Source organism: Nothoprocta perdicaria, unplaced genomic scaffold (assembly GCF_003342845.1).
Source record: "Nothoprocta perdicaria isolate Ctin4 unplaced genomic scaffold, notPer1 scaffold_33, whole genome shotgun sequence".
NCBI lineage: Eukaryota > Metazoa > Chordata > Aves > Tinamiformes > Tinamidae > Nothoprocta > Nothoprocta perdicaria.
The window spans coordinates 3,939,075-3,964,149 of NW_020455566.1; the positions used below are offsets into that span (position 1 = coordinate 3,939,075).

The 25,075-nt window shown below is 45.0% G+C and overlaps 2 protein-coding genes across 2 annotated transcripts; both read left to right on the plus strand.

Annotated features, from left to right (window-relative positions):
- Window positions 1-849: 849 nt before the first annotated feature.
- On the plus strand, window positions 850-20,005 carry MYOM3 (myomesin 3). Its single transcript, XM_026043399.1, has 36 exons — window positions 850-956; window positions 1,097-1,171; window positions 1,472-1,631; window positions 1,858-2,015; window positions 2,920-3,015; window positions 3,256-3,344; window positions 4,942-4,986; window positions 5,193-5,333; window positions 5,713-5,874; window positions 6,148-6,289; window positions 6,381-6,580; window positions 6,819-6,872; window positions 7,068-7,195; window positions 7,609-7,792; window positions 8,321-8,495; window positions 9,129-9,250; window positions 9,913-10,100; window positions 10,286-10,412; window positions 10,837-11,015; window positions 11,091-11,205; window positions 11,415-11,571; window positions 11,882-11,991; window positions 12,474-12,518; window positions 12,679-12,815; window positions 13,916-14,060; window positions 14,417-14,476; window positions 14,990-15,057; window positions 15,345-15,455; window positions 15,895-15,982; window positions 16,605-16,643; window positions 17,179-17,284; window positions 18,091-18,254; window positions 18,687-18,723; window positions 19,034-19,056; window positions 19,144-19,199; window positions 19,681-20,005. The coding sequence occupies exons 1-36, from the start codon at window positions 850-852 to the stop codon at window positions 19,942-19,944; spliced, it is 4,257 nt and encodes a 1,418-aa protein (XP_025899184.1). The 3' UTR covers window positions 19,945-20,005.
- A 2,011-nt stretch (window positions 20,006-22,016) lies between these two features.
- Window positions 22,017-24,021, plus strand: LOC112950932 (fatty acid-binding protein, liver). The gene is made up of 4 exons (XM_026043563.1): window positions 22,017-22,145; window positions 22,851-23,023; window positions 23,343-23,432; window positions 23,895-24,021. Exons 1-4 carry the CDS (start codon window positions 22,079-22,081, stop codon window positions 23,943-23,945), a joined length of 381 nt encoding a protein of 126 aa, XP_025899348.1. The 5' UTR covers window positions 22,017-22,078; the 3' UTR covers window positions 23,946-24,021.
- The last annotated feature ends 1,054 nt before the right edge of the window (window positions 24,022-25,075 follow it).

A 25,075-nucleotide genomic window follows, 5' to 3' on the forward strand; every position in this document is an offset into this window, starting at 1 on the left:
AAATGTGCCTTACGCAGGCTACTCTTMAGCAGTTTACTTACATTAACAGGAAACTATACTAGTAATAAAAGCTGGATTTCTAAAAATTGGGGATTTTAAAAATTGTGTACAGTTCTAGGATGAGAAAGCAACGCAACTAAAATCCAGGCAAAAGTTTTCCAAGGGACAATTTCAATYGCTGTATGGGAGCCAGGGAGAGATTTACCAGCGTGCCGGTACCGATACCATGCGGCCACAACGGCGCCTTTGGGGAGACTTGCTGTTTTCCTAAGGGAACCTCAGCCCGAAAACCTGTTTGGTTCTGGGATTCTGCTGCAGGGATTCTGGCTGAAGGAAGGAATGAGATGGGAGGGAGACCCTTTTAAAACTTGTTTCTGCGAACGCTCACTCATCGGGGCCTCAAAGAGGCGGCTGCTTCTTCGCAGAGCAGGGGCTGCAGCAGCAGCCTCGTCTCCAGCAGCGAAGGCAGGAGCTGGCCGGGAGCCGGGAGCTCTCCCGTCYGCTCCCACCTTTCTCCCGCAGGGAAAATCCTGCCCTGTTTGCGTGGCCAGCACGGCCTTCCCTGAGCCTCGCACGTGCCGGCGGTGGATCCCTATGGAAGCTGCACCCCRGCAGGGCTGCTAAAGGGGGGATCAGGGTCCTGCAAGGGGCAATGACGCTCGGTTGCTTTGGGGGAGGAACCTGCTCACTTTTCCTCTATACATTTTTTTTACTATTTTATACCCTGTTCGTTCAGTCTTGAAAGTCAGAGCAGAGTGAGGACTTGACAGCAGCGTAACAGGCTCATTTGAAAAGCCACATTGTTTTTTATTCTATTCCAGCAAGAAAGTTCGATTCTGACTGGCCAGCATGGGAACCCGGAGCTTCTTCCACCACCAGGAGGAGGAGCAGAAGGAGGAGAGGCAGCAGAGCCTGCACGTGACCTCTACCACCAGCAAGAAAAAGTTCAAAAGCAGGTAAGTCACGGAGGGAGGTAAATCAGGTCCAGAGAGGACCTTCTAGCACTGGTAAAAGGCATTAGTASACTAACTGAATTTTTAATTTATGAATGTATTCAACTTTGTCTGCATTCTTGACATGTGCCTGCCTCTGGAAGCGAGGAAGAAGAGACCTTCACCCTTTCAGAATTCTCCATAGCAGCTGCCCTTGCCTTGGCCTCCGAACGAGCTCCGTAAGTCAGAAATCCCTGTATCGCAAGCACCAGCGCGGTTCTCCCGCCRCCGCGGCACACCGGCGCCCCAGCGCCAGCTCCTGGGGTCGGAAGCAAAAAGACCAGGTTCAACCAAGAGGTTCTTGCTCTGAAAAGAGGCAGGGGTGGCAGTCAGTGCACCCCGAGTGCGGGCGCGCTGCTGTTCGCGGCCGTCGCGCTTTGTTGGATTTAATTAAACCCACGTGCTACGAAACAAAACCAACCCACTGGCCAAAAGCATTATCCTAACTGTCGTTTTCTTTGTAACATTCTCCAATGCAGGGATTACAAGCTGAAAAGAGAAGCTGCCATCCTTGAGCTTGAGCAGAGGGGACAAAAGAGAGTTCGGTTTGGGAATGACATGGAAAAGCTGGAAAAAGAAGTTCTCAGGAACTGCAGGCTGCTGCGTGTGAGAGCTGACCGCAAGGCCCTCCGCAGGAAGGTCAGACTTAGGAAAAGCTCAGAAATTTTAGAGGTAGCAGGAACGCCCCAGGGTTAGGRCGGCGGCCACTAAATACTAAACCTGACCAGGGTTTAGGACAAGCTCAAAACCACGAGAACCAAGGAYGAGATATTCAAAGCACCATCACCCACGTCCCTTCTGTGAATGAATCTGTGTGGCTAGAGTATCTTCCCTTTCTACCACCTCTATTCTGTCCTTGTCCCAGGCTGCAGAAAAGGCGCGGGCGGAGAAGGAGTGCACGGAGCTGCGTGCGGGCCGAGCGCCCATGTTCTGGATCCCGCTCCGGGTGCACGCCGTGTGGGAGCGGATGGAAGTGAGGCTGGTGTGCACGGTGCTGGGCTCCCCGCCGCCGCGCGCCACTTGGTACGTGCGCCGCTGCCCGGCCGCGCTGCCCGGCCGCGCTGCCCGGCCGCAGCCCCTGCTGCGTCCTGCCACGGGGGCGGCAGGGAGAGCACAGGGATTCACAGGACACACCTTCAATTCCAGTTGTGCTGCTAGATTCGTAAAGAGGTAGGGTATCCAGGGGACACTGGAGATACTGGGCTGACCTGAGGACTCCTCTGGGCACAGAGCTGACATTTATGTGGCTGCCCTGGCACAGAAGGAGCCATTTCCTTCTTCCCGGGGCGCTGTGTCCCATCCTGCAGGCAAACTGGGGATATAACAGCAAGCCTGAATCCCCTGTCAGTGCTACTGCACACATGTGCATGTCATCGAGGCTTCACTACCAGCCAGAGACCACGAAAGCTTGGGCACTACATTGCCATCGCTGCTACAGTTTGTAGAATCCAAAGCAACCCTATTTACTCCTATTGACCCTCTATTTACTCAGCTCTGCTTATTTACAATTCCCAAAGAGAACAAGYGCTGTTCACTGGGCCTCACCACTGCCGCCACGTCCCCGACCATTCCTCCTTACGGAAGGTCCAAATTATGCAAACATTTGGATTACTAATGACTTCGTAGGCAGCTCACTGCTCTCCTGCCAGAGCTCCTGCGTCCTCTTGGGACAAGCCCTCAGAAGCATCCAAAGCTCGGAGAGAGGCTGAACCTCCCACCGATCCGCAGCCAGCACAGGGAAGCCACAGGCACCTGCTCAGCCCCTGCAAAGCAGGAGCATCAGCTGGGGAGGGAGCAGCAGGCGCAGGCAACCACGCTGCCCCGTTGGCTCCCGCTGTGCTCCGCACTGCTCGTTTCAAAACGAGGGCTCCACGGCACCAGTTCCTTCATCCCTCTAGAGCAGCGTCTTGCCTTTGTGTCCCGCCAGGTTTAAGAATGGAGCCCGCATCGATCCTCGCCTGGCGCCCGCGGGGAAGTACCGCATCAGAGAGGCGTTCGGGACGCTCAGCCTGCACATCAGCAGGTACCGCTGCGCTCYGGCCCCGAGCCGGCCGCGCCAGCGCACGGGGCTCGCGGCGGCCAGGCCCCAGGAAAGAGGGTTCTCCCTCACTCGCATCTCCTTTGGCCATGMGGAAGGAAAAGCAGCTTCTCGATTAAAAGGCAGCATCTGCTTCTAAATTCTGGGATTAAAGGAGATCCCGATTGAATGTGTCCTGCCCGCAGTTATYTCTGTAACGAAAACCTAAAGAGTATTTTTTTCCAGGTGTTCCATGGAAGATTCCGCCGAATACAGTGTTGAAGTTAAGAATGAATACGGCGAGGCTTACTCATTTGCGACAGTGCTCGTCAGGAGTAAGTGGAAAATGCCCCTTTTGTTTTTTATTTTMAAATTCTTCAGATATTTCAACATATTTTTACTGCTGTAAATTGTATCATAAGAACATACAAGCACTTTGGAAAACAGAGAGAAAAAGAAGTCCCCTGAAAGTATGGGGGGAGACTTTCTCTCATATATTACTGACAGGGTTTAGGCACAACTGCATAAAATAATATTCAGTTACCAGCACGTGATCTATACAACAGCTTCTCCTTCTCAGTCAGTTCTGGACTCCGGCAAAATCTTTCGAATTCCGTGGGGACACAGCTGTCCCTCCACRCTGCTGGACTTGTACTAAATTTAGACACTTTACTAAATTTAGATGCTTATTTCTTCTGGCCTGATATGAAACGGCCATGCAGTTCTATACATAACGGGTTGGGAAAGGGGCTGGTGCATTTCTAAAGATTAGCTGGAAGCTGAGGAACAAGYGAAGTGGCTGCCGGGGGAATGCACAGTGCCATGTTCCATAGGAAACCAGGGCTCGATGGCTGAGTGATTGTCCTCTTTGGGTCTGGGCTCATCTCAAAGGAACTGCAGGAACTCTCTACATTCTGCCCAAGTGAAATTCAGACACATGGGGAAGGAAGGAAGCTACCGSTGCTTAGAAAGGGAATGATGTCCAGCTTTCAGCAATAGGCAGTTGAGCGTGTCGGGACCACGGGTTGGGTGCTGCCCTTTCCAGCACGTAGGCACACAGCTGCATCGAGGTGTGTGCTGCAATGCCGGGCTCGGCGGCCGAGCCTCCCGGGATGCGGCTGCGGAGCTGCTCCCCCTGCTCGGGGCTGCCCTGCCCTCCCTCCTGCAGACCCTGCCCAGTGCCAGCCCAGTAACACGACCCCTCCTTTGGCTATTTGCATTTAACCTTCTGAAAATAGAGACTAGCAAAGCTTAATCCTGCCCTCCCTGGAAACATTCCTCACCCCCAGGCAGGCGGCTGGCATCTCCACGGCCCCGCGCTGTCTGCGACGCCCTCGGTGCCAGGGTGCCTGGACGCSACTGCAGCAGGTCCTGCCCGGGGGCTCCTTCCCGTGCCTTCCACAAATTATTTCTCCAGTCATTCACACGCATTCCTCACGTTTGGCTTATGAGCTCCGCCGCCGCCAGGCTCCTTTCACTGCRAACATCAAAGGTTCTATTTTATGTGCAGCTCTTTGGACTTTAAGGTTAGAAATGAGAAGTATGGCCACCTCGTCCTGTCTAAAGGCAACTGCTCTTAGATCCCAGCCCCAAAGCACTTCATTCTGTGCTGCCACCCCTGCAGTTAAGGCACCTTCACACAAGGTGCCTCTCTCCAAAACATCCAGGGCTGCTGTAACAAACAGCTCGGCAGGAGACCCGCGCTGATAAAGCAGGTCATATCAGTAATTTCCTCCGTAGATACATCCTTCATGTTTGTGAAAGCAGCCRGCTGATAAATGGCTTAATATTTGATCACACAGTGCGGCTTACAGCTCACATGAGATGCTTGTTTGAGGGAACAAAATAATTTACTGAGCATCACTGTATGTTTGGGGGCAAGATAAACGTTGTTACAAGACTTGCTGAATGTATTTTCTTTTTATCTTACAGAACATTACGGAAAGGAGTCAGGATTTGATTCAGAAATATACAGAAGTGAGTAAATGACTGTTATTATTTCTTAGATTTTTATAGCTTGAAGCACTCTGATTCCTTTTCTCTGAGCTGTAGCTTTCCCTATTAGCCTGACTTCATATGAGAAGTGCAAGGCCCAGGTACAACCCTAAATACATCATTATCATCCTCGGAAGAAGGCTCAGGGAAGTCTCTATATGATGTTGTCTTTTGCTCTTATTTCACAGGATCTCTCCTTGCCAGAGAGGCAGATTTTGCCTTTTCCCTGAAACCCTTATTCTCAAGGGAAAAGGAGCCCTTCACCCTTTCCTGTTATTTCTCTTCTGATCTGCTTGAACACCAGCGAGACATCAGCTGGTTCAGAGACGGTTTGTATGCAAAGCTCAGATCGTGTACACCCATGAATACATATACACCCATGAATAATACACCCGTGAATACATATTCACCTATGAATACACCGTTTGATCTCGCAACTGTGGTCGCGGGTTGCGGGGTCTGTTTTGTTTAGATTGCTGGCTCTTCATGGCCCATAATTTTGCTCTGTATTTGTGCACACCCAAAACATAGAGGGCCAGCAGGAAAGGAGCATTAGAGTCCATGCCTACGGCTCGGATACAGAGTAACAGTATCAGGAGTGCCCTTGAGATCCCTCCTTTTGCTCTGCATTTTATTTGCATCTTCAGTGGGCCACCCTGGCCCTGCTGGTCCACGGGAAGCTCCTCWACCCCTTCTCCTACTTCACAGGTGAGTTGCTGCAGGATTCCGAACGCCTGGAATTCCAGTATCGAGACCAAGAGGCCTCTCTGACCGTGTCGTGTGCGTACAAAGAAGACGAGGGCTTCTACAGCATTCGCGTCCCCTCGCTGGATGGACACAGAGAACAGACTACTTATGTGTTCGTCAGAGGTACAAACCTCGCAGCAAAAGGTCCTTTTCTGCCCCCTTGGCATAAAGGAATTCACAGCCTCCTTCACAAGAAAACATCTCCCAATTTTCTGCACAGGCAAAATGAACACAATTTCCARATCCTAATTTCAGCCATGACTTAGGTCCTAGAAAATGTGACTTGTATTCTGGGGCAGTAATGCATTGCACACTTAAAAATAAGTCTCTGTCTGAGTGAAAGGATCAGTATAGAGAAGAAAAAACCTTAACCACTCTGGCTTGGTATTTATATAGATGCTGCAGCAGAAACAGCCGGTGCACCTGGATCCCCCCTCAATGTGAAATGCCATGATATAAATAAAGATTGCTTGATAGTTTCTTGGGTGGCACCCAGTGATAACGGAGGAAGCCCAATCTTGGGATACTATGTGGAAAGGTCCGTACATTTACCATCTTGGAGCAAGTCTGCTAACTGTGTTGCGGAAAAGAAAAGCAGAAGGAAGAGCAGGGGCTGTGTTTCATTGCAGATGCGATGCTGGATCAGAGCACTGGGTGCCCTGCAACGAGAAGCCGGTGAAAACCTGCAGGCTGCCYGTTGTGGGCCTCGCTGAAGGCCACACGTACCAGCTCCGGGTGAAGGCGGTCAACAAAGCGGGCATCAGCCTTCCGTCCAAAAGCAGCGCCCCGGTGACAACCCACGACCCCAGCCAGAGCAAGAGAGTGACAGGTAGGGACCAGGAACAGGGAGGGATCCTCCCAAGGACACCGTGAGGCTGCAGCTCTAACTGACCACAGTCTGTCCAGATCCTCTTTTTCCCCACAACACCAAAATAGCCCAATTAAGGCATTCATTGTCTGTGTAAGGAAATGTAGATAATTATGTGTGTAATGAAACAGCACTGTTCTGGTTTCTCTTTGTAAGCCTCTTCGCTTAGGGCATGACATCGTCCTGTTTTACATTGCAGTTATTCCATACGACGGTGGCAGGACGATAGAAATTTCCAAGGACGACTTGGAAGGTAAATTCAACTTTATATGGAGCCCTTCCTTTGGATGGAAAGAGCTAACACCTCATTTGCGAATGTGAGCTAGGCAGTTAGCACCCTGTGTCATTATATCAGTGGAATTCAGATTTTTAAGTTGCTTTTAAAAATAAAAACCCCTTGTTTTACTACACTGTAATTAAAGAAAAACAACATTCCGACTTCCTTTAGGACATATTAAAATTCCCTTGCCACCCACCAATGTTCATGCAAGCGAGGTCAGAGAAGATTACGTGGCCTTGGCTTGGGATGAACCGGATCCAAGAGGCAGAGAGCCGCTGAACTACTACGTGGAAAAGGTAAGGAAATAACGCCGTGGAGAAGGGCGGTAGTTATTGTTCCTGAGGCAGAACCTTTTGTTTCTCAGATGATCTACAGCACAGCTCAGTTGGTACTGAATGCAGTGAGTTGTTGGTGGCTCCTCAGCGTAGCCTGTRCGAATGAGTTGTCACCATTCCTAAGGGAGAGGCTTCCTCCCACCTSAACAGGCCAATATCAGCACGTTTCTTCCCGATAGCTTTGGGGAAGCTGAACCTCCCTTTACCTGAGCGACACCCCTTGAGAGTGAGTGAACCCACTGTGTGGGGAAATCTGCATTGCTTCTCCAATGCTATTCACTGCTGTGTCCTGGAGTTGAAATCCCACCTCTGACGTCAACTTAAGCAGGTTGGAAGCCTTCACGAGTGGTAAATCATCACCTTTCTCTTTACAGTCAGTTGCAGGCAGCAACGCCTGGCAAATGGTTAATCTGGATACGCCAGTGAATTCCCCAAGATTTGCACTCTTTGATCTCGTTAAGGGAAAATCATATCGTTTCCGTGTGCGCTCCGTTAACAAGTACGGGATCAGCGAGCCGTCCGAGCCCAGCGAGCCCATAACTGCTGGAGCCAAACTGGGTAATAACTTCATTAACATTCCCAACACTAACACTGTGGAGGAGACACACTATCAAATGAGCATGTGGGCTTCCTCCTCCCTTTCCTTTAAACTTCACAGTTTATTATTACACAACAGTTGCTTTGATACCAGGAAATCTCTTAAAGCCTTAAACCCCTGTTTAATTACTTTGCAGTTGGTCAGTGAGCAGTGTAAATCTGCCCAAGCGGCGATAGGGGAATTACATTTAATAAAAGAAGAAATCACTGAAGTGTTTACTACAAATCCCCTCAAGCTCTGTGTAAGAGCGGGGCTGCACAGCAGTGTTGCTGTAGCTAAGCCTGCTGCAGGGGCCCGTTCCCTGGGGGTGCAGCCAAACCAGCAGTCGTCGTTGCTAAAGGAAGACATGGAAACATCCATGCTCACGTTTTCAGGATGCAGAGAGATGAGCACTGGCTCCTTATTTCTTTCTTGCACATTTTCCCGCATCGGAGCTGCTCCAGTGCTCACGCAGCCTCCTCACACCTTCTCCGTCTCTTCTTTTTCAGCTCCTCTGCCGCCTCCATCTCAGGTTTTAGCTTTCCGAGACACCAAGACGTCTGTCGTTTTGCAATGGGATAAGTTAAAAGAGGGGCTGGAGCCCCTCGGCTACTACATATACTGCCGGGAGAGCGGGACGGAGGACTGGCAGCCCGTCAACAACAAGCCGGTGACGTGCAAYAAGTGAGTCACCCAGGGGACTCCCTCGGCAGGACACAGGACGCCCCACTCGGATTCCTCTGCTAGCGGCTGCAGCCTATTGCAGATAAAAGAAGAGCTTCCCTCTCTGCACACGACAGGCCCCCACGAGCACCGTGTCCTAGAACGAGATATTGTTCAGAACGAGATATTGTTCAAATGCTCCAGCTCATTTTTATACCCAAAGCTGGACTTATGGCAAAAGCTGGGTGTATTTTCAAATACTGCCCATCGGCAGAAGGGAGATGCCTTGTGGTGCTGCTAGAACCACATCCAATTTTTTGGTTTGTTTTCCAGAAAAGTAAATGGTGTCACTCCCAAACAGGGTTTAGGAAACCCTGCTAGCTGTAGGACCAAATGTCAGCTGGAAAAAGTCCATTTAAAATTCCCATTTATTCTGTGGTAGTGCCAGCCCGCAGTGTGACAACATCAGTATCTGATTGACATTTCCTGACTGATTCACTAGTGACCATCTTCTGTGATACAAGGCACTTCAATTCGAAATGGCCAATAATATAAGCAGGACCACCTTGCTAAAACTGACACGCTGTCTCTTCAAAAGACTGTTTACCTGCACTTCCGAGAGCCGAATGTAAATGAACGGATTTTCTCTCCTAGGTTTACTGTTCCCGGGCTGCAGCCTGGAAAAGAGTACGTGTTCTGCGTGAAATCTGTCAGTGAGGCCGGCCTGAGTGAGAGCTCGCCAGAAACGGAGCCTCTCGTGGTGAGGCCGGCTATCGGTGCGTAGCAAACGCTCCCAAACCCCCCACAAGGTATCTGCCCTGCACAGCTCTTCTTAGACACAGTGGTAACACTGGGCTTRGCAGCTGAGCAGCTAAGCAGTGCAAAAGGGAACCGCTCCTCCCATTCCCCGCAGTTTCTGGCATCAGTTTTACTTGTCAACAGCAGACATAGCTAATTAGCAGTTTGAATTAGCAGTGTGTTGTGTCTTCAGTGTTCACTTGGCACTAGGACAAGAGGCCGTTTTCAGGGCAATGTTTTCCTCATGTCTTCAAGTCAGCGGTGTGACTTTCTCTAGTGCAAACTCGCAGCAAATATGCAGAATTAGAAAAAAATAGCACCCAATTCTTCAGTATTCTCCCTTATAGCAACCCACTGCTCTCACCTCTTCCATCAAACTATAAAGCAACGTGCAAAAAAGGGCCCTGAGATCTATCCATGACTTTTCCTGTGATATCTGAATGGGAATCTGGTCAGTTGAGAATCCTTCTGCCCTGCAAAAGTGGTATTAAGGGGCCTTAACACAAAGAGAATCATGACTGCCACAAACACAGGGATTTTCAGAGCTCCATTCCTCCAGCACCTACATCTCTTTTCCTGGCCCCTGCACCCCAAGCCTGTACTGAGCTGCATCCTGTTTTCTCTCTCACTTTCTGAGCAGCTTGTCCATCTGCACCACGCGGGCTGGTCCTTCTAAACTGCRGGAAGACCGACATGACCATCGGCTGGAAACCCCCAAAGCGTAAAGGAGGAACGAAGATTTTGGGTTACTTCCTAGATAAGCACGATGCATCTGAACCAGACTGGCACGAAGTCAATATTCAGCCAATTCCTCAACGAGTTTGCAAGGTATCAATATAATAATATCCTTCTTCAGTGCAGCGGGAATCAAAAATAGAAGGGATGAGGAGTTCTTCCCCTTTCGGCTTTACTAAAACTCTCTTTATACCATCACAAGACTCTGTCTTGATGCCTGTAATTACAATTACCACACAGGGCTGGAGCAATAACTGTTTGTGCTTCTGTGCCCAAAGGTGAGCAACCTCGAGGCAGGACATCTGTACGAATTCCGGGCCCGGGCCATGAACATGGCTGGTGTTGGGAAGGTATCTGAACCCAGTGACTTGTTCAAATGTGAGGAATGGACAATGCCAGAACCAGGTATGTCTGATCTGAAAACAGCAGCCAGAAATACTGTCAGGTATATTAGGAAATCTCCCTCCTCTGTTGTCAATCTGAGGGGCTTCTGAAATTTTCAGAGATGTAATGATGTTACAGTGGGTCCATACATTATTTCGGCATTGAGGTACTTTTATAATATCCTTATTTTCAGAGAATGATGAATCTGGATGTAATATTCCAATATCTTTGCATATTACACCAAAAGAAACAACATTAAACCTCTTGATGAAAGCTCTTTGTCCAGCCCATGTAGCGTTTCATTACCACAGAAAAGATTCCTATGGACCTGCTAGGAAGCTGCTGTCACAAAACTCCCACCCTTCTAATCTAGGACTCCMATGCGGGGCACCCGCTTGCATTTTTATGTCAATAAAATGTGTGAGTGCCCCCCTTTGCTGAACAGGCCCTCCCTACGATGTGAGGAGCACTGAAGTAAAAGACACCTCCCTGATGCTGCACTGGGAAGCACCGTTGTACACAGGAGCGGGGCCAGTTACAGGGTATTACGTAGACGTGTGTGAAGAAGGCTCAGAGGACTGGAAGCAAATAAACAAGCAGCCCGTGGCCAGCACCCATATGAAGGTTTGTATATGCACTTGGGATCCACGCGCCGCTTCGCGTTCAGACTGCGTTAATTCCTGTCGATGTTTCCTGCAGGTTTCAGACCTGGAGACGGGGAAATCCCTTATTTTCCGCGTAAGAGCACTGAACAAGGCTGGAAWTGGCCCTCCCTCTCTCCCTTCAGATCCAGTGGTGGTAAAAAGCAAACCCGGTATGAAAGCAAGAGCGATCAGAATGTCTCCGCTGAACATATGCCAGTAAAAATATACATATGAATAGCATTTGTTTCTCTGCATCTGGATTTAGTCATCAAAACTGTGTTTCTCCGTATAGCAAATAAAAGGTTAAGTCAGAAATCCTCGGAAACGAAGCCCTCCCCTGTTCTGTTAAGGAATGTCTTTATTTTTTCCTCTTACACAGGCACAAATGAAATAGAACTTGGAGTGGATGAGGAAGGTTTCATTTACATGGCTTTTGAGGCACCTGAAAAGAATGATTCCTCTGAATTTATCTGGTCGAAGGATTACGAAGGACCACCAGATGCGGAGAGAGTCCAAACTGAAGAGAAAGGCAACAGGTGAGTAGATAATGCACACGGAGAAATTCATTGTGGTCTCTGGAATACAGAACCCATGAAATGCTGAAAAAACAAAATACATTGAGCGAGATGTGGTGCCCAGGAAACAGGGCGTTCAGGGCGGTGTTCTGGTCCCAGTAAAGAAGCTTCAGCCATCATATGGCCACAGTTTTGGCCTCACCCCTCAGTGTCACATATAGAGGGCTCTGAGTGCTGTATCTGATGTTCCAAATATATCATGTCTATTGTATTCTCTTACAAAAAAAAAAAAACACTTATGAGTAAAATATGATTTATTTTTCTTCCTAAGATCTAAGCTTATCCTGAAAGAGCCATCAGAAAAAGATCTGGGCGTATATTCAGTGGAGGTCACAGATGTAGATGATGATATCTCTGCCAGCTGTACWTTAACACAAGAAGGTAAAACCCAATAATTAACAAGAACAAAAACCTGATGTGCCCTAATTTTATACCGAATGTTTAAAAGGGAAGCTCCTCTTAGAGGAATAGAAAGTGATAAACATCACTTCATAGTAATGGTATCCTTAGAAAGATGTTTCTGTTCCTTGAAGTCCAGTTTCTTTTACAGAAAACACTCCATGGTGCTGAAAGGTTATTTTTCCTTTACCTTTCAGAATTAAGACACAATACAATATCATAGTGATTTAAAATTTCTTAATGTGTTCCTCGATTTGTTATTACAAACGTTTCATTCAGACATAATGAAGAATTATCTTCATGACCTCTTCTAGTCCCATCTGCTCTGGGATGTTTTTTGCTTATCTTTTTTTTTTTTTTGACATAACTGAAGATCCACTGGCATATGAAATCRTATCGATACAATGGGTTTCTTGTGACTGAACTATATTAGGCTAAACTAACTGCTATTCTTTGCATTTCAGATCTGGACAAGTTACTGAAACGCAGCCATGAAATCAGGAACCCATGTAAGTTGAAGCAGAAAGAAGTGGGTGTCCGTGACACCCACCAGCCCACGCTGAAAGCGGAGCCCTGCCATAACCCCGGTGACTCCAGCTGTGTGGGTCTGTGTGGGTCTATAGGGCTGCCTATGGGTCCCCCTGGGGTCCCCCTCTCCTTGTTTTCCAGTGATCAAGCTCATCTCCGGGTGGAACATTGATGTCCTCGAGAAAGGCGAAGTGCGGCTGTGGCTGGAAGTCGAGAAGCTGTCACCAAAGGCAGAGCTGCACCTCATCTTCAACGCCAAGGAGCTCAGCAGCACCCCAGTATGTGCTCGTTACATCCCGCCCTTCTTTAACGGGCGTACAGGCCTCAGAGGTACAGCCCCAGCGCCCAAATTCCAGGCTTGACTGCCTGCTCCACGTGAGCAGGAGCTCACACTGACCTGATTCTCAAGTTGCCAGTCCTAGGGGAAGCTATTAATTCACTTCCACTCTTAATAATCTTGCTGATTATTGATATTAATCAGCAAGAAACACTTTAGGAAAGTTGCTCCTTGCCCTGCTTTGCTGTTTGCATTGTCAGGCTGCTTCTGGCAGAGACTCCCCTTTTGTAAGAGGATTTTGCAGTAAGGAGGCTCATCCAAAGAATTTCACTGATTTTATAACCATCCATTTTTGATCTTTTTTGTTGCTGTTTCAAGAAACGTGTAGCAAATACAAGGCAGGTTTCGAGGTTYTACCCATTGCAAGGACTGTCTTTTCTGCACTGGAGGACTGACGTGGTAATGCTTGAGTGCAAAGTACTTCTCCAGCTCTGTATAATGATAATATTTGCTCAGAGCAAACAAGGCAGTAAAGCAGAATGATGGCATTTACGTTTAAGCGCTCGGCAAGTTTCGGGGCGTATGTGTAAAGGGTTCAGCAGCGCTTGCGTGATGTCAGGGGATGAAGCACTACTCCCCATTGCCCAGATACGTGATTACATGCCACACATAAGTAATTATGTGCAACACGGCCACTACACTGACACTCATACAGACTCTATAGGTTGAAAAATCTGTAAAATACAATAAGAATTTCTTGTATCCTGTGGATTTAATGGCAGCTGTTTCCTAGAAAAGGGTTCTGCTATAAGCAATTCTAGTAAGGTGCAGAAACTGCAGAATTGAACTTTTTATGTTGGAAAAAAAAGTACTTTTTAGCAAAACTGACTTGGAGGCAACTCCTGGGGCACTGATTGTATCACAGYGTATTTGCACCTCTAAGGTCAGAGAAATATGTAAAGACACACATATAAAAGGATTGTTTGAATTATGAGTACTATAAAAGATGTTGTGCCGGGATCTGGCCTTGGAATAGCTCCTCTGTAGAATTCCTCTAAGCAATTTATTGTATTTTGTTTTGTTTTGTTTTGTTTTACACAGACACATAAAATAAACTTTGTCAGAGAAAAAGGCCTGGTAGAASTCGTAATACAGAACTTCTGTGATGATGACAAAGGGATGTACACAGCCCAGCTGCAAGATGGAAAAGCTAAAAATCAGTTCACTCTAGACCTTCTGGATGAACGTAAGTGGAAATGCAGGATCCAACATCAATGCAAAGTTTCCTAGGAATTCAAACTCCCAAGTATTTCCCACAGTTACATGGTGTGGGAGTAGTATATACACAGTGTATAGTTACATCAGGAGAGAGATCAAATATTTAGCTTGGCACATAGCTAAAATACTGTGTGGGTAAAATTTACCTTTCCTGTTTCTTATCTTTGAAATATTCTAGAATTATGCRTCCAGAGGTAACTGATGCACGGGAGATGTCTTATAAACACACCTCACAGCTCTCATGATAATACCTTTCCCGATCAGAAATCTCTACTGGGTAGAACAGTGCGTTGTTACTCACCTTGATCATTGCTRTTCTTGCAGGTTTTGACAAAGTTTTAGAGGAGGCTCGTGCCAAACGGAGAGAATGGAAGAAAAAGCAGGGTATGACAACCTGAACACTAATCATTTGCCAGAACTTCTATTTGGATGGCAAAACCTGAGCAAGGCTATTTTACTGAGTGCTCTAAACAATTTTCTTTACTGTCCTTTTTTTTTGCTGCTTTATTTAAGCTGATTGAGGCACTAGAATAAAAGTCCTCAATTTAAGATAACCTCCTGACTTAAAAATCGAAGTATCCTCTGAATCAGAGCTGTAATGCAGAACATTCTTGAATTCTGAGAATTGTCCAGCCTATTTACCCTGTAGTTGATCTACTCATTTGCCTGGTAGAAAACAGGGCTACTCTTAATATATTAAAAAATGAACCAACGCATTCCTGCCTGCACTCATCTTATWCTAATGACTAAAGAAGGTTGTTAAAATGGTCCTTTCAGTGAAAACTGCTCCTGGAAGGATCATTATTGGGATTCACCACTAGATGGTGGCATTTCAGTACATAATCCCTGTAAGACCTTTGGAAATATATAGCAAGAGGCATTTACTTTCTTTTACAGGTCCACATTTCATAGAAGACTTGAAATGGAAGGTTACTGAGAACTGTGAAGTGCTGCTTACCTGCAAGGTACGTATAGCCATATAATTCCCACTGTGTGCAGCTTAATCCCTATATCATATTTTAGATTCGACTTTTCAGGCATGGTGTGAACAGTGCTCATTCAAATGGTTGCTTGCAAGCCACTGAAAGGTAAGAGCTAATATATCTTAGATGAAAATTGTATCAGAGAAGCAAATTTCCCGGACTCTTGGCAATCCTCCAGGGAATGTGGAGTTCCTTACTGGAAGCACGCGTAGGCATTCAGCAGCAAAATGTGTTTGGCCTCCTGGCATGTAAATCTTGACTTCACACAGGCAGCCAACCTGAAAAAGGACACCAGCTTTCAGTGGCTCTTCAATAAGAAAGCTCGAGCAGGCGGTGCGTTTGACCAACAAACTGGGATAGGAACTCTTCGGATTGCTAAGGTGAGAACTGCAAAGCAGCCCAGMAGCTTTCCTGATACCACTTAAACATGCACAAAACATGGCTTGATCTTATCAGTAATATTCGGAGTATCTTTTGGGTACTGCCCACTCTATGAAAGAAACTGAACAAATACACAAGAAGCATAAAACATCAGCCAGTTAAAGTTATAGCCCCAAAGAGCTGAAATGGAAATGAGGTATTTTTTGGCTTTTAAAATTTTAACATATTCTGAGCACGGTTAAAAAGGAAAGTGAGAGCTCTTCAGATTTTCAGATTAAATTGGTTTTGATTTTTCATCATAATTTCTCACACCAGAAAGGGCACTSAGTGCTACCAGATGACACATATATGTGCACATATTTATGTATGTGTGTGTGTACATATATATGTTTGTACATATATATTATGTGTACATATATATATATATATATTTGCCAGATAACCAAAGCAGACGAGGGCCAGTACAAAGCAGTTGTTTCAGACGACCGAGGAGAGGACTACACCCAACTGGATCTCACAAAAGGAGGTAAGAGAATCTCATATCAGGCAGTATTACACATTACAGACCCTGGGATTCAAATTGGGCTTAGAAACAAATGTCCTAACTTGCTACCACACCGATAGTCACCAGAGTGTCTATATGCATCTCCAGAAATTAAAATATGCATTAAAAAAAAAAAATCACTAGCCAGATTTAAAGAGTTTCCTGATCCACTATAGCATATTTATGACACCAGGTCAGTTATGACCACAATATAAATTCTACCAAGCACAGGAGTTAAAAGTKCATTAATGTTTCAGTCACTTCAACTCAGCAGCAATCAAAAGATTGTACTTTCCAAGATTAAATACTACCCTGGCATCTGGACTCTATCATTTAAACCTGATACATACATCTCTTTCCCATGACACTCCGTTGCACACACTGAGTGTTAAGCAAGACAGGAGCATCTAAAGATAGCAAGAAATGCCCAGCATCTAAAAATAAATCAGTTACTGGCAAGAACCTCATACCCTGTAAGCTTCCCAAAAAGACAATGAATAACTATTATATGTAATACATTCTACACATAAGGAAATTGAGCTGGTAGTTGAAACATGTTTTGTTAAATACTGTAATTATACTTAACCCTCTTTATGTCCTGCAGCTTTTGAAGACCTTCTGAAGGAGCTGTGCAGGATCAGTGGTATGTCCTTTATTCACCAGCTGATACGGTAGCAATAGAAGAGGAGGGAGATGAGGTGTCATGGTGAGAGCAACAAACAGCTCTGGCGGTGACACTGCCAGAGGTCAATCCTCAGTCTCTCAAGCACAACAGTATTGATTAAATATTCCCTTATAGTTAGAAGCATCTTCCAACTGAGAAGGAAAGTGTTCAATAAGCAGCAGAGAGGGAACCGAAAGAATCATTAGTGAAGTCAGGATTACGTGAGGTTGTGGAAGAAAGATTACTTTCACCTCCAAGGAGAAAGGCGTTATCCCATATTCCAGCATCAGAGCAAACAGAGATCCAAGTCGAACCCTCTACAAGAGCCACTGACRTTTCTGTTCCRGCTGCTGGGTAAAAGATCCGCAGCCTTCACGAGGTGGAACACCACCTAGCTGCCCCCGATCTCCAGACAGAAATGCTAATAATTGCTTGGGATTTTACTTGCATAATATGTACAGCTACACAGGCTTCCTTGGTTGCCTTCCTCAGTTCCCATCATTTAATCCATTAGCTCTTTCTGCTACACCTCTGAAAATTCAGCCTACCGAAGAAGGCATCAAAATCTACACTGACGTGAAGTACTATACAGACTACATGAAAACAACCTGGTATCACCTGTAAGTCCCCAAAAGACTCCTGTTTAGCACTGAGATTAAGCGCGCTGGGCCTAAGTCTGCAGCTCTTAAATTGCATTTGAGGGAGAAATGTGTCAAGTAATGGGAAATGTGTCAAGTAATGGTTGAAAACAGAAAGGGCTGAAAACTCTCTCTGTATCCTGGAATATGTGCGGGCTTCTAAAATAAGCAGTCGTGTTATTTGTATCTTAGCACTGCACAAATATTTACAAGTGGTCACCTTTACCAGAATAATCATGATGCATCAGAGGGACTGCTCAGTTACAAGCACCCTGGTTACAGATACGAGAGGAAGTTGCTGTGTTTTAAGTTCTTCATTTCTATTAATTTACACTTCTGATTGCTTTACCCCACTCTGGCTCACAAATATTCCCAAATATCACAAAATTCTTTCCAAACACTAGTTAAGTTAGTTGCATAGCATCCTGGCCAAAGAGAGAAACACCATTTTATTAGACCCTTCCTAAAGGTGTACACAAGGAGGACAGTTATGACGCTCAAGAGTTCAACCCTTTCAAGTATTTCAGGCCTAAATTCTGACTTCTCTCTTAAATAAGAACAAGGAGCTCTATTGTAGAGTTTGCAGAGCTTTGACAAAATGCCTAAAAGAGCAGAGGTGCCTCGTGAGATTTTTGAAGTGACTGAGTATATAACTGCTGGTGAAAGTAGCAGGGAGGTGCTGAGCCCAATCTCTTGTTCTAATCAGCAGATCTAAAGAAAAAGTTAAGTCTCCTAATTCAGGCAGTTCTGCTTCAGTGACACTGCACTGATATAATTTGTTTACTTAGGGAGAAACGTCTAGAAAGTCGTGACAGATTGAAAACTGGCAGTACAGTGAATCAGATCTGGCTTCACATACTGAACCCCACAGATGCCGATAAAGGAAAATATACCCTGGAGTTATTTGACGGGAAAGACTCACGTAAACTTTCCACCGACTTGTCTGGGCAAGGTGAGCTGAGTTAAACAATGCTGCTACAGGAGTGAGAAGCAACCGTGCTGCCTGGCAAGCTTCCACCTGAAAAGTCCTTTCTCCTTTATTTGAGATGGAGCTGATGGAGCTGCAGATCTCACATTCATGCCATGAAATAGAGTTAAGAAGGAGAGCGAGGTGCATAGGGAATTGTCAAAGGAAGTGGGGGAAAGGAAGACAGGTGTGAGCGGCAGAAAGGCCAGAAGCCTTTGGGGAGTCTTTTGGGAGGGCACGATGAGTGGACGGCTGCTGCTCCTGGGATGTGTCCTGGTTACTCCATAGGCCAATGGAATGTGCAGGTGGCATCTCAGAGAGCGTGGCTTCAGACCCACAAAAACTTTGCCAAAGCACTCAGAAAAGGCTCTTTGCTGCCTCAGCACTAAAAATAAAAAATCCTTTTTGTTCTTGCAGCCTTTGAAGATGCCCTGGCGGAGCACAAAAGACTCAAGTGAGTTTCTGCCRTGTATATTCACAGTTCAGCTAATCCATTTGGGGTGTCCTATTCTGTGGTGGCCATCTAGTAGTATGGACAGCAGGGTGGGGAAGAGCAAAGGTTGGAGAGAATCCTTAACAAATATATCTTTACACCAGAAAAACCTGCATGCTCACTAAATGTGAACACTCAAGCATCCCTTTTCCTGTTATTTCAAAAATACAATTACCTACGYCCATTAGAGGATAAACTTCCTTTCCAAAGCCCTCACAATAGCTACCTAGTAAGCAAGACCACTACAACTGCCTCTCTTCTTCCCTTTCAGAGAAGCAGCAGTAGCAGAAAAGTGTAAGTAAATTAATATGGTATGTTTTCTTCTGCCAAACAAAGCCAAGTGACGGGTAAAACATGGGGGTCATGTTTGCTCGTTCCCAGGTCGCGCCAGAGTCGTTCAAGGCCTGCCAGACGTGGCCACCATCATGGAGGATAAGGTAACATTGAGTAACTGTTCCTGCAGTCGGCCTTGGCCAGCAGAATGGCTGGCAGAGGCAGAGCTGCTTCTTTTCCCCGTGGCACATGGCCGGGCAGCCTGGGGCGAGAGCTGGCGCTGCTCACAGGTGTCACTGCCCAAGTGACAGAGGTGACATTGAATCACGGAGCATTATTTGCTTGGAGCCACAAACTGGACGGTGAAGTTCGGTCCAGTTGCAAGGTATCAACTTTTAAAACAGTAGCTGCCTTTGAAGAGTCATTTTATAAAACAAGGACCCAAGGAGAAAGTATGTGCGCTACTTCATGAATATTACACAGCAAATCAGTTCCAAGTCTGAGCAGGATAAAGGAGGTTACAAATAAGCAACCTTGATGGATATTTATTTATACTGTTTTCTCTTTTTCTTCATTTCACACTGTCAGCGTTTCCTTGCTCATTTATGCCTTCATAATCTATGTCTGCTCTCTGTTCTCCCACAGACCCTGTGTTTAACTTGCTGCGTATCTGGAGACCCTTACCCAGAAATCACGTGGTTCAAAAACGAGAAGGTGATCGTCTTCAAAGATCGCTACAAAATGGACGTGAAGGGCTCGGTGGTCACAATCACCATCGATAAAGTCTGCAACGAAGACACAGGAAAATACAGCATCTATGTCAAGAACAAATATGGTTCGGAAACCGGGCAGGTTACTATAAGTGTTTACAAGCACGGAGAGATACCAGTCGGGGTGGAAGTAGAGTAAATCTCGGTGGGGAATGTACCTGAACAGCCTAAGGGAATGAGGCATCTACAGTTAATGGAATTTAAAAGGAATTTAATACTTTTTGATTTMTTTGAATGTTGCAGCCTTATAGCTCAGGCTCGTGTTTTTATTTCATACATAGAAAATAAATCTCAATGTCTTTCACTGGAAAACATGCCAGAGTTAAATTAAAAAAAAAAATCACTGCATTCTTATCAGAGCATCTATAAAAAAACTCTGTGGAAAATCTCCAAAATCCTAACAAAATAATTCTACTCTCAAGGCCCGGATTCTTATTTGTATGTCTGTAGCTTGCGTGCATGTGTGTGCATGTTTGTGCACACACACACGTGCCCAGCTTATAGAGAAACTACTTCCTAGTCAGTAGTGCAGCATGGAGAATACCAGGTGATTTGTGTGCAAGAAATATGCTTTCTGTGGATTCTTTTTTGTATTAAAACCATGCATGTTGACGATTATCTTGTAGCTGACAAATGCTTATATTACTAAACTCACACCTTGGGTACCACTTAAGCACAGTAGTCAAGTATAGATCAATGTTGCAATGGGCTGCCCTGTCATCTGCTCCAAAGCCAGGACTGCACTCTGAGCTTCTGTCAGTAAAACCACGTCAGGGAGAAACAAACTGTTCCTCTAATCTGCCTTTGCAAGAATAAAACAGGTGAGAGCATGTCTAAGAGAAATGTGCTCTTGGAATGAAGAGAGAGCTGGACACTTCTTCCACTTTGGAATACTTGTTAATTTGTGTGTGAACACACTAATTTGTGTTATTTTGCTTTTCAAATAACACAATAATTGCACAGAATTGTGTTAATTTGGTTTAAAATTATACACTAAAAAAATAATTTTGAATTTATAGGTAAAAATTCAGCTTGGTTCTTCTATCCAAAGAGAAGTATTGCTGACCACTATGGAGAAATAAAAGTTAACTTAAAAAGGTCAGCTACCCCAGGGCTGCAGGCTTTATTTGAATTAAGCAATATCATGGCAGGGCACACATAACCTAATGAAGGATTTCCAAAGTCAATAATCATTCCTGCACAGACAGCAAGGAATATACTCACTAGTTATTATGAGTGAGGTGCAGTCTGTGAGAACAAAAATAATGAATCCTGTTTATTTCTTTAATTTTGGTCCCCAAGCACTGGTCCCTGTTTTATTTTACCTTTAATCATCTGTATATGAAGTGATTACCAAAAAAAAAACCCCATAGCACAGATTTAGGTGCACATTACTGGCATCTATGGATGAAGTCCTATCTAACTATCCCACTAGGACAGGATTTGCTCTGTGCTCAAGTAATACGATTACCACAATTCCAGAAGAAAAACCTGCAGATTTTATTCCCACCTCAGCAGTTGCATGTGCCTGCGGTGCAGAACTCTGCAGTAATCAGGAAGCCTCGRTCCTAGCTCTTAGCTCGCATCTCCTGCAAAATACACCATTTTATCTGCAGAAGTCTATGTGAGCACAGAGAATACATTAAACATGGAAGGGTTGTGAACARAAGGAAAGCAGATTAATCAATGCCACCCCTCACAACAATTAGAAATCAGATCCCTAGTTCAGTGGTGAACTAGGGATCATCCACCCTCAGTGGTGACCAGTGACAGGACAAGGGGTAATGGGTGCAAGCTGCACCACGGGCAGCTCCATCTCCATGTTGAGGAGGAACTTCTGCACTGTGAGGGTGCCAGAGCCCTGGCACAGGCTGCCCAGGGAGGCTGGGGAGGCTCTTCCTTTGGAGGTCTTCAGAACCCACCTGGATGCCACCCTGTGCTCTGGGTGTCCCTGCTTGAGCAGGATGGTTGGACTTGATGATCTCTAGAGGTCCCTTCCAACCTCAACCATTCTGGGATTCAGTGACCCACCATAAAGAGGACAATCCAAAACATCTGGTCAAGGTAACACTTTCTACAAAGCAGAATGAACTAGAGGTTATGATCATTACGAACAAATAGATGATTAATAATTGCTACTTCAGTTAATAATTACCCGATCATCTCAGACTCTGGGCTGGCTCTTTCCTTGCCATAAATAGCATCTAAATGAGCAGGGAGCTCTCTCTCTCTCCTGCTAGCAGCCATCCCCAGCCTGCATTACAGCATYCACAATGGCATTCAATGGGACCTGGCAGGTCTACGCTCAAGAGAACTACGAAGAGTTCCTGAAAGCCATCGGTAAGTGCCTTAGTTCTTCGGAAACACCTTGCTGGGTTGCTAACATTGCACCCTGGTCAATAATGTCTTTTATTACAGTGGTTCAAAGTTTCTTTTTTTTTTGTTTGTGTGACAAACGAGCCCTATCAGGCAAGTTTAAGTCTATTTCAGAAAGGGAAAGAAGCTGGAAATTGCACAAATCGATGTAGAAAGGTTACAGATAAACGCAAGGTTTCTGTTTCACTTAAGATTGACTCCCTCATCATAAAAGAGGACGTGCATCATAAATTGACCTGTTTTGGCTGGCCTCTGATTTTCTTAGTACTTTTAACCAGAAGCAAGTTGTGAACAACATATAAAACCTCCCAAGCTCTGTAAGCAGTGCGGGCACTTTCTRTAGCACTAGTGACTAAATACATGCAATAGCTGTTTAGTAATCTCCAAGAAATTAATTTGGTGGTTATGACTTCGTGAGTGACTCAATTAATAAATGTGTCTGAACCAAAACCTTTAATGCTAATGATGATCCTTCCAGATTACACTAGAGACACACAGATGAGGGACCTGGAGGTCACTCACACGGCTGCAGCTTTCACTGCACAGATAACCCCATCTTCTCTCCGCCTGGAAGGCACATCTTGCTCTTGCATCATTGCCAGAGAAGAATATTTAGGATTTCATATCCAAAAACTACTTCAGAAATGTTATTTTTTGCTCTTTCTACAGCACTGCCAGCCGACCTCATCAAAATTGCAAAAGATATTAAGCCTACTATTGAAATACAACAAAAAGGAGATGACTTTGTTGTGACATCGAAAACACCCAAGCAATCTGTAACAAACTCGTTTACACTTGGAAAAGAGGCTGACATTACTACTATGGATGGCAGAAAGCTAAAGGTAACATATGCCAGCAATAGGTGCATTTCTAGTCATCCTTATACTCCAGTTTTGGTGTGCAAATGAAATGTATTGTACCGTTTCCATTAGCAAAAAAATGGTGTGTACACATTCATTTGTATCATTTCAACTGGCAGAGATGTTTGGCTAAAACCTTTAYGAAAATGTTGTGGTCTTCTGTTTAAATTAGCAAACGTGATTCTGAAGTTTCCATATCACTTGCATTTCTTTTACATTTGACTATGCAGTCACCTATTTATTTCAGCTGAATTTCTGATTCTCCACTTTTCAAAATATCTTTTTAAATCTGCTTCAACAGTGTACTGTGAACATGGTAAATGGAAAACTTGTGTGCAAATCAGACACCTTCTCTCACGAGCAGGAAGTTAAAGGAAATGAAATGGTAGAGGTAAGTATTTGGAAAACAGTGGTGCATTAAGAAAAATACTGAAAGAAGTTAGTTCTGAAGTTGTTCCTTACTGACAAAGAGCTTTTGTCTAGGGAGTTAACCTCACTGAACTCCTAAAATGTGTCCACTTGGGTAAAAATTAATATATGAAGTATAGCTAACTATATTATAGTTATGTATCTTGGACAATTTCTTTAGTTCAAAGTATTTTCTAACATCAAGTAGGCAAAACACTGCACAAAAGACCCCATTACTGCTTGGGACATACTCTTCTGGTCTGTAAAAGACCATTTGCTCAGTATGAAGATTACAGACATATTTATAGGCAAGTACTGCAATTGCATTTTCTTGTAGAATAAGATGGATTTTTAAATGAATTACAGAAACATCTACTCACTTAGCTATAAATAGACCTCCTAAAGTCTAAAGGAAAAACAAGTTGTGCATATTTATCATCTGCAGCGTATGACTGTTGGTGGAGCAACACTTGTCAGAAGAAGCAAGAAGGTCTGAAGCCAAATCCACTTTCTTGGAGACATTTTTTACATACCTAAAATAAAGTGCACTTTCCAGCGGTGTGATCTTCGTTACATGAAAGAATAGCAGAGAAAGTCATTATTATTTCTACTYTCCTTTTACATACAAATCCCTTTCCATTATAAGACCATGCTTTCCCTGATTACCCTTCCAGATCTCTTTCACACTCAGAGCATGGAAGATCTGCCTCCACATCAATCAAACCTGCACATACCTGAACAAAATATGACTCGCCATAATAACCAATGGGAGGAGACAGAATCTGATACATTTCTTGTCTCATAAATATGTTTATGAAACATATATGTTTCATAATATATCTCATATATTACTATAATATATAAATATCTCAAGGGAGGGAGTGAGGATGGAACCAGCCTCTTTTCAATGGTGGCCACTTGGTAGAACCAGAGGAAATGGCCACAAACTGCAACGAAAGTTAAGGAAACTTAAGGAAATTTTCTTAAGGAAACTTAAGGAAAAAATTCTTGACAGTGAGGGTGCCAGAGCCCTGGCATAGGCTGCCCAGGGAGGTTGTGSAGTCTCCTTCTCTGGAGATCTTCAAAACCCGCTTGGATGCCACCCTGCGCCCCRTGCTCTGGGTGACCCTGCGTGTGCAGAAGGTTGGACTAGATGATCCCTAGAGGTCCCTTCCAGCCTTAAGGATTCTAATGAACCTATGATAACACACTTAGTGAACCCAGTCAGCTCTTATCCCTTGTTCTAATGTTTGCTGTCCTACTAAAACCCCATCACTATGTCCTGTCCATGACACTGCCTAGTCTAGACTTACCTATGCTGGGAGAAGAGTGGTTTGTGAGGCCTTTTCTGGTGTGTTCTAGCTAATACCATTTACAATATGCTCTAAGCACAATCAAGGAAGCATATTGCTATTCTGTGCTAAGAAGGACCTCAGGGGAAGTTTTGCTGGCATAATTAAGCAAGTATTGTTATGTTCTTTAGCTTCCCATGTAGTTCTACTTTTAAGTATCCTTCTGCAGACTTTAAATTCGGAATTCAGATCATCAGCACACAATCAAGACAGCGGTCAGGCCTCAGAAAGAAGGCTGTTCTAGGGTTTCAGCAAATGGAGCCATTTAAGAGCT

Excerpts from the sequence above, each read along its gene's own strand:
- LOC112950932 (XM_026043563.1), top strand. The coding sequence starts at position 22,079 with ATGGCATTCAATGGGACCTGGCAGGTCTACGCTCAAGAGAACTACGAA. Across the intron at positions 22,146-22,850 it reads AGAGTTCCTGAAAGCCATCG|CACTGCCAGCCGACCTCATC; the intron begins GTAAGTGCCTTA and ends CTCTTTCTACAG. Across the intron at positions 23,024-23,342 it reads TGGATGGCAGAAAGCTAAAG|TGTACTGTGAACATGGTAAA; the intron begins GTAACATATGCC and ends CTGCTTCAACAG.